At 42.4% G+C, this 9,138-nt stretch overlaps 1 protein-coding gene across 1 annotated transcript in view; it reads left to right on the top strand.

Moving 5' to 3' along the window:
• The window catches only part of BLOC1S5 (biogenesis of lysosomal organelles complex-1, subunit 5, muted), a 25,293-nt gene that overhangs the window by 10,497 nt on the left and 5,658 nt on the right, over positions 1-9,138 (top strand). Inside the window, exon 4 of the mRNA XM_010835845.1 lies at positions 5,263-5,321. Coding sequence (XP_010834147.1) covers positions 5,263-5,321 — 59 coding nt within the window. The remainder of the gene's footprint in view (positions 1-5,262; positions 5,322-9,138) is intronic.

The following is a 9,138-nucleotide window of genomic DNA, read 5'->3' as shown; positions in this document are numbered from 1 at the left end:
TGAGTTACCTGAGGGTGTGTGTGCAAGTCCGGGTGAGTCTGCGCCCTCGGATGCTCGGAGGAGGGTGGAGAGGACAGGGCGACGTGGTTTCTCTGAGTGGAAGAGGAAAGAGTCTAAACCTGATCTCAGGCTTTACATGTCGCTGCAGACATGCCCTTGCTCCTTCATACAGTCAATTCCTTAACCTTGAGAAGCTGTCTAGACATTACACTGGAAATAAAACTCAGATTTATTGATCAGAATGCCTGTGTATGCTTTTGAGATGTGCTGTAACTTTCCTTTTATACACTTCGAGTATATAAAAATAAGTGGGATTACAATTAGTATTTTTTAAAAACTATGAATGGATTTTTCAGTTAGTTTAATTCCTGGGTCATTGCTATTTCTGATGGGAAGCCTCACGTTAAATGCATCGTCTTGGACTTCCCTGGTGGCCCAGTGGCTAAGAATCTGTCTGCCAGTGTAGGGGACCCAGGTTTGGTCCCTGGCCCACGATCCCTGGATCCGTGGGGCCGCTACGTTCCTGCATTGCAGCTTCCGAGCCTGCATGCTCTAGCGTCCGTGCTCCACACCAAAAGGAGCTATCACAGTGAGAGGCCTGCACACCACAGCTAGAGAGTAGCCCCGCTCGCTGCAACTGGAGAAAGCCACGTGCATCAGTGAAGATCCAGCACAGCCAAAAATAACGTAAAAAATTTTTTTTTAAAGCATAGTCTTCACAGTGAAATAGCAAAGTTTTTAGAGGTCACAGGGAATCCAGACGGTAAATGTATTTTCCTAAAAGGAAGAATTAAAATGTGAGGCGATAATGAAAGTTTTAGCATTAGAAACGCACAGCAGCCTTGGGGGTACTGCTGCTGCCAGAAACAGGAATGGCTTCCCCAGGAGGCTCCAGCCTGAAGGTGTCCTTGTATCTGTTATCACGAACGTCACAGGTATAATGGAGATAATCGTTTGCTTTTAGAGCCAACGTAGTTTTTTAAAAATTGGCCTCGGCCCAGCTGCTGTTCCTGGGGAATTTCATGTTTGAAAAGTTGACATTTTACGCCACGATGCTGGCTTGTGTTTATCTCTGGGATAGACTCTCATCTGAGTAACTTACAGCTAAGCTACCAGGTTAGTGACGGTGGAGTTTTGTCTTGCGCCCGTCAGGCCTGTCTTAGCTCCGCACTTCTGAGAGCTGAGCTGGGCATGGGGTCAGCTGAGACTCCCAGAACTTGGAGTGCGGATCTTCAGCTGTTGGTCTAACACTGTGCGTGAAACTGAGCTACAGTGGGGCGTTGGGGACGGGGGCGCATCCTGGACTGTTGGCAGGGAAACATAAATAGAATCCTAGCTGAGTGTCTTAGCATTGGGTGAGCAGGGGCGACAGAGCCAAGATCACCTGTGGCTTCTGGAATCTTAACCCCGGAAAGTTGCTGAGCTCTGGGAGGATGTGTAAGCGGGGAGAGTGACCCACGCAGCACCCTGTCAGCAGGACACAGCCTTTACATTTCTCCATCCCAGAGACACTGCTGAGTGTCTGTTCTTCTTGCTTAAAATCAGGGAGAGGGTGGGATGATTTTGGAGAATGGCATTGAAACATGTATAATATCATATATGAAATGAGTTGCCAGTCAAGGTTCGATGCACAATACTGGATGCTTGGGGCTGGTGCACTGGGACGACCCAGAGGGATGGTATGGGGAGGGAGGAGGGTTCAGGATGGGGAACACATGTATACCTGTGGTGGATTCATTTTGATATATGGCAAAACCAATACAATATTGTAAAGTTAAAAAATAAAATTAAAAAAAAGAGAAAGAAAAAAAAAATCAGGAACCAGTCCTCCTTTGAGAGGGTAAGAAGGACAGAAGGTCTCTAGGGTGTTTATCAATTTAAGTTAATTAACAAGGCCATAGTAAAAGAATTTTCTCTACCTTCCTGCCTTCCTCTCTCTTTTTAAGACTTTATTTTTCATTATTTAAACAAAAGAATATATGTCTAAGTAATAAGAAAGTAGAAATAAAATAAGAAAAAGAAGAAAGCAATAAATCAGTTTAATTATCTAAAGATAACTGTTGGTTTTTAACTTTGGTGAATTATCATGCCGACATCTTTGTGTATATATATCAAAATAGAAGGCTGAGTGGAGGTGGTAACTGAATGAACAGTTTGGAAGGTGTGAGGGGCAGAAGAGAACTTTTGGTAAGAATGGGCTTGGGCAATTTTTGAGTTAAGGTATTAATTTTAAATTTTACTTGAATTTAGCAGAACAAAATCTCAAGTAAAACTGAAGGAAATACATTAAAACAATTGTTTCTTTATTGTAAGAGAGAGTTGTTACTGAAAGATCACTCAGAGAAAAATAATGATTAGAAGATGGGCAGAAGCTAGAACGCGGTTGTTTCTGCATTAGGCGCCGGGCGCGGGGAGGGCAGGCCTTCACCCCGCCCTCTGCTTCTCCCCCAGCCTCTCAGTTGTGACCCCTCACTTTGTTTACAAGTGCGGTTTTACAGAATTTGCTTTCCGTTCTGCAGTAATAATGCTGCCAGTTGTTTAGTCTTAAGACCGTTCAATTTCTTTCTGTTTGTGGTCGGTTTTCAGGTCTGTAATGGTGTGGTTATAGTTCTGTTTGTTTCCTTGGTTCTGCGGTCCCGTTTTTCGTGCCGTGTGTTTGGTGTCTCTTAATAAACTCGTATGATTAGTTTTCTTAGGGAGCATCTGTGGAGAATGCTGAGGCTTCCTTTCAGAATTGTCTCATCTGTCTCTCCCTATTGTATCCCTTTCTCCCTACTCCCCTGCTCTATTTCTCTGCAAATTAAAGCATGTTAGAGTTCTAAGAATCTTGTCAACCCACTTTCTTGTTCTCATTTTTCAGGGGGTGGGGTGGTTATGGTGGGGTGAGGCATCTCAGTTCTTCACAGAATCTGTTCCTGTTGCTACTGAACTAGGAACAACCGAAACATGGTGTAGAAGAGATGGGAAGGTTAGAGAAATGAGCCTTTTCCTCGTGGAGTCTTGGCTTGTGAGGAAAGGGAAAAGAAAAGTGTAGTCACTTCTAAGGTAGTTTTCTTAGATTTTAGGAAAGCAAGTTTCCTTAAATTCAGAAAGCAAACCTTTTTTTGGTCATGTGGATGAAAAGTTAAAAAATACATTACTTCAGAGACTGAAATTTCCAAAAATGGATATTCTAAGTACAAAGATAATTGTGATAAGGAAGAAAAGTGTGCCTTTGTCAGATGTGTTGTAATTAAACTTTTAAACAACAAAATACATGTCATGTTCCTGTAACTCTTAGATTAAGCCCAGAAAATGATGAAGCACCCAAAGTCCATCAAATGGATTTTTTTAAAGTTATGTTCAAAAAAATAAAAAATAAAAAAAATAAAAGTTATGTTCAGAACCGGGTGGGGGGAAATCAGGAAATGATGGAGCCACTGCTCAGGAGAGATGATGTAATATTAATATACCACAGAGAGAAGGCAGATCTAATCAACTCCTGTTTGGTTTTGTTTTCAGCTTTTCTATTAGAACAAACAATGATTGGGAACCTTCACTTTTAGTACTTCAGTATTATCTTTGATAGGACTAGAACAAATGGCTGCTGATAAAAACTTGACTTTTTAACAGTGGCATCCTCCTCTTTGCCATGCTCGCACAGGGAGGGCCTAACATTATTCTGGAGGAAGTCCCGGCGCCTGCCCTGCACGGAGCTCTGAGCTCACTGGGGCTGGCTCGGGGCGGGTGGAAGGCTACTTGTGAAACAGCTGGGGAAGCCTCTGTTTGAGGCGGTGCAAGGTCACGTGGTAGGATTTACACCTGCCTGATAAAAGAATTTCAAATAAGAGTAAGTCCACATAGGGAAGGGGTTCATCTGGAGGGCTTTATGAAGGCACTAAACCTGGGAGTGGGCTTTTGAAATGTAAACATTACAACTGGAGGAGAGGAATGAGGAAAGCACTCTGACTAGGGAGGGGCCAGGGTGTAGAGTAATAGTAGCAGTAACTTTCTTGACTGCTTACTGTGTGCAAGAACCTCTGCTCTGAGTGGCTTTTGCTATTAGTGTTAATCTTTCCGTGGTTTTTAAGCATGCTGTCTACTTCATTACCTATTTCTCCTATCAGCTTTTAAGTCCTCTCACCAGTCGTTACGTTCATTTCACAAATGAGGAACTAAGATTCTGAGAGGTGAGGAGTAGTAGCAGTAGCACCTGGCACCTAGTAGCTGCTCAAGAAATCACCTGACAAATGGCTGAATGAGTGAGGAAGCAGACACGTCCCAGAGCAGTCACACAGGTAGTAAGAGCTCAACTCCAGGTGTGACTGACAGAGGCTGACTCTCAGCCTGCACGCCAGCCAGTGCAGTAAGTGAAAACGAGTGTGCAGAAATAAAATGGGTCTGGGAGATGAAGAGGTTTGGCGTGATGGACCACTGTCCTCGGTGAAATCGTGAGAGGGGTAGAGCGTTGAAGGTGAGAGCTGAGTCTGCAGAGCCGGGGTCTGGTTCGAAGTCCCGCTCTCTGTGTCTGTTAGTCCCGTTACTGCCATTATGGGCATTTCACTTCTTCACACCTCAGTTTTTTATAGATGCCAAAAAATCTGTAAAATGGGATGGTGGTCCTCACCTAGTAGGAAAGTGGAGAGGAGTAAAACATGGATAGTACTTAGCACAGCTCTTGGCACATAGTCATACTCAGCAATTAGCTACAGTAATTATTACCAGCTGTTGTAATTCATTGAAAAGGGAACTGACTGAAAAGCAAGCAGTCCAGAGAAACCTGAGTCTTGGCAGTCTGGCCAGGGTGAATTAAAAGATGGGAGAGGAGGCGAGAAGAATAGTAGAAGGTCATTGGAGCTTTCTGGGTATCAAGTCCTGCTTGCAAGGGAGCAGCAGTACAGATGAGGAAAAGGAGAGAGGAAGCTGATGAATCAGAGACGCTGTAAAGGCTGCCTCCATCAGAAGGGAATAATACGTTTATCAGGTGTTTTATGTCTTTTCAGAGACTCTTGAGGTTGTTAATGATGACTTGTCATCGAAATCAGTACTAAATGTCCTTGGCTCACAAATGATAGTGGTTCTCATTATGCCGTTCCGAATACTTTTTTGTTTTTTCACTTTTTAGCCACCATGCCGTGAACAAAACTAGCTTTTTCGGTGTAGTTTCTTGAGGTCTAAGACAATCCAAGTGTTTTTTTGTTTGTCCTTTTGTTTTTTAATCCAGATAAGCCTCCCCTTGAACAAGGGCTGGTGACTGAAAATCCACTGTCTGTTTTATTTCAGTGCAAGCAGCTGCTGACTCGGTCCGTAGACTCCAGCAGAGGGAACAGGAGCGGAAAAAGGTAAAAGTGGAGCCTTTGGATAATGGAGCCTGTAACTCCAGGGCTTTTATCATCATGTTATTGGCAGTTACTTTTGGTTAAAAAGGAAATCTGAATTTGTTTTCTTTTATGCAGTGATTTTTAAAGATTAAAAAATGGCTGATTCATTGAAGCTGTGCTGAGTCAATGAAGTCAGATAATTGCACTGTGTATTTTTATAATTTAGATTGCAGACTTCTTTTTTTCCCTTTTCAACATTTCCATCTTTTCCCTGAAAATGGATTTCTCTCTAGGAGGAGAAAGAATAGGACTTTTACATGGAACAGAAAATACCCACCAGCTTGAAATAGCAGTCTTTGAGCCTGAAGCCTTGAGTGTATGATGTATATTTTTTCTAGAGAAGGAGACATTCGTGCCTGTGGACGGGCTCTTTAATGACTAATCTGAGAGTGTGTGAATCACTTGCTGGGTAGTGCTTTGCTTATTTAAACTATATCTTAACTAAATTCAGGTGTGGAAAAACAGCACAAGAATTTAAGTTCCCTTGATACCTTGGTGTTTTAAGTTACAGTTTAAAGAATTTTCATAACTTATTTTTTGCTCTAAGCCGGTAGAAATATGCTTGTTAAGAAATATGGAAAATACTGCCTTTTTGCGTGTAGTGTATCAGCAAGTATTACTGTCTCCATTTCTCTGCAGTGTGTGGTTGGTTAATCCATGATAATGGTACAGATCTGCCACTGCAAAAAAGAAAAACAATGAACCTTGCCCAAGTTTAAGTTTCTCAGCTTTCTGTTCAACTCTTAATGTTGATATGAAGTTTAAAGATTCAGCAGCTTGATGAATCAAGCCTTACCAAAAGGACTTGATGATTAAGCCAAGTGGGAAGGCTGCCTGGGAGGAACAGGATCCCAGTGGGCCAGGGGGCCAGGGCTGTCGCCAGCACACCCGTGACCTGGCAAGGCCGTGCTGGCCGGGGAAGTCGGGGTGTCGTACCGGCCCGGTGTCCAGAGAGCACGGTGAGGGCGCCACCGTGGGCGGGGTTGCCGGGGCGGCTGGACCGCAGGTATTGTTCTGGTCTCCACTTGACTAGGTGCCACTGGGGGTGAAAGATTGTAGTTTAGGGCAGTTTGTACACACAGAAGCTAAAGACCTAGGAGTCCCAAACCACCGACACGAATGGAGTGTAGGACAAAGTTAAGACCTGTCATAAAGTTGTGGGGAACTTTGCATGGTCCAGGCAAAAAGTGTATTTACTAGGAGGATGGGGGCGCCCCAGCCCAACCTTGATCTGCGTGTAGGAATGCGAGTGATGGAAGATGGGAAGAAAGATATTGTAGGACAGGGGACAAGGGGAGTGAAGCAATGGATGGGAGAGGTCCAGGGAGCTGGCCCGTGGAGTATCCACATGGGTCTTTCCAGAGAGGAACGCAGAGAACCAGGCGTGAGATGTGAAGCAGTTTGTTGTGGAAGCACCAGGGACGTGTTTGCGTTTGAGAATCAGGGAGACTATGATAGAGCCCTGGCTGTAACATGCAGTTCTCATGGCTTTCAAAATAAAAGTGAAAAAGAGTCTTTTTTTTTTCTTAATGTGACTGTGCACTCGTTATTGATCTTCGTTTCTAAGACATTCTCAGAGCAATTCTGATTTCTTATAAAATGGCGATTCTTGCCATTCTTGAGCAGAACTAACCTAAAATTATACTGGGGATGGATGGTTCTTCTTGACTCTTTGAACTTTTTTCACATTTGGTGTATTAACAGTGTCTAAGTAGGAAAATTACCAGATTGGGGAAAAAAATACATGGTATCTTCTGTTTTTAGCTGCTTGCCTTTGTTAGCTAACCATGTGCCCTTGGGTAAGCCCTTGAGCTTCAACACAAATGCTGGTGGTTCTCACCGGGTGGATTGATGGTTTAGGTACCTGATACGCTGTGTTGTGTAATTTATGTGAAATAGTCTTACTCTCCAAATGTCAGGTGGCATTTTTCCCCACCAGCTCAAGTGTTTGGGTAAGATGCAGGCAGTCACTGGATAAGAGCCCTGCCGTGGTCTGTAGAGTTGGTGAAGTTCTTGAGAATTCCTGTTGATGATTTTCTAAATTAAAAGATACTGTCCCTTGGTTTAAAAAAAAAAAAAAAGAGCCTCAAGAAATAATAAAGCCCTTGGGGATTTTCATCTTAAATACAGGTATTATCTCAGAGATTGTTATTGAACTGTTTTTTTTTAATGGAATACACATTAAAAAATCAAGATTTTAGAATACATTGAAATATCTTTATTTGTACTTATCTAGTTAGCAGAGCATTTGAAATATGGATCTTTAAAGTCTTTTTCTTTTTCAACTGTCATACCTGGTTTTGCCAAAACTGTGTATGGCAGAGGTTTGGGACTACGTATGTATAAGACAGAGAAGTGAGGTTTAATCTCTCATCTAGCAAGTCTGTACCAAGCCAAATTGACCTCTAGCTGCATTTTACAGTCTAATGTGAACCGTTCCTTGGTTATTCCCTTGGCTGCATTTTGTGTATTTGAATGGCTCTCAGAACAAAGAAAGATGGGAGTAGTAATGGAATAAAATAGACCATTGCCTTTAATCGTTATTACTTTCATATCGAGACAATTTGTGGAATCCTGTGGGAAGTAAATCATGATAAACGTCATTCATCCAAGTCACATTTCCCGCAATTGATACCTAAAAGTACACTCAGAACAACAAAGGCACATTCCCCAGCTCTTTGACATGTGCCTTAAAAACTAGTAACTAATGCAAGCTGCATATTGGGTGCTACCAATAAGAGTAGTGAAATGAAAATACATGGCTGATAAAATTCAGTGACTTAAATAAGCCGTCAAAAGCAGACTCTGAGTTGATTGATATCTGACACTAGTTTACGGGGTTCATGCACAAGCATCAACTTTTGAAGTTCTGTTCAGTCAGACTAGAGATAATAATAAAGTGAATGTGAATCCTTTGATTCATCTTGTCCACAAGTGCTTACTAGATTTAGTCTTACTTCTTGTTTTGTTATGAGAGCAGTGAGTTAGTGTGGCTTATCCATTTCTTTTGATAGAGTTTGGAGATGGCAGGTAGTGGGTCAGTACACTAGGCTGTCTGTATCTGCTGGTTCTGCATCTGTGAATTCAACCAAAATGTTCTAAATGGATATTTTTTAAATTCTAGAAAGTTCCAAAAAGCAAAACTTGAATTTGCCACATGCCAGCAGCTGTTTCTATAGCACTTACATTGTACTTGCGTAGCATTTACATTGTATTAGGTATTATGCGTAATCTGGAGATGACTTTAAATGTGTGGAAAGATGTACAGGTTACATGCCGCATCCTGTACCATTTCTCTAAGGGCCTTGAGCATCTGCGGACTTTGGTATCTCTGAGGGTCCTGGAATCAGCACCCCACAGATCCCTCAGGGTGACCGTACATAGTGTCTTAAGTACTGAAAATAACTACACTTGTTATTCTGACACTTAATACTTTCTCATTTATCTGCATAAGGCATATGTAAGATTAAAAGCACATGTATTGCTTACAGATATTCCAAAGAACCTTTTAGACGACTGTTGGTTTATTCAGAGTTTGCCCTTAGATCCAGGTTTTTCACCCTCTGCACTGTTGACATTTTGGAGCAGATAAATCTCTGTTGTAGAGTCTTATGTAGGATGTTCAGCACATCCTTGGCCGCTACCCACCAGATGCCAGTATAACCCCTTCCCCCCAACCTGCGTTGTAATAACCAAAAATCTGGGGGACAGAGGACAGGAGTGTCAGAATCATCCCCCAGTTGAGAATTACTAGAGTAAAGCATGCAAAAATGTTTGT

This window comes from Bison bison, unplaced genomic scaffold, assembly GCF_000754665.1.
Source record: "Bison bison bison isolate TAMUID 2011002044 unplaced genomic scaffold, Bison_UMD1.0 scf7180017864053, whole genome shotgun sequence".
Classification (NCBI taxonomy): domain Eukaryota; kingdom Metazoa; phylum Chordata; class Mammalia; order Artiodactyla; family Bovidae; genus Bison; species Bison bison.
This window is presented reverse-complemented; position numbering and strand designations above follow the sequence as displayed.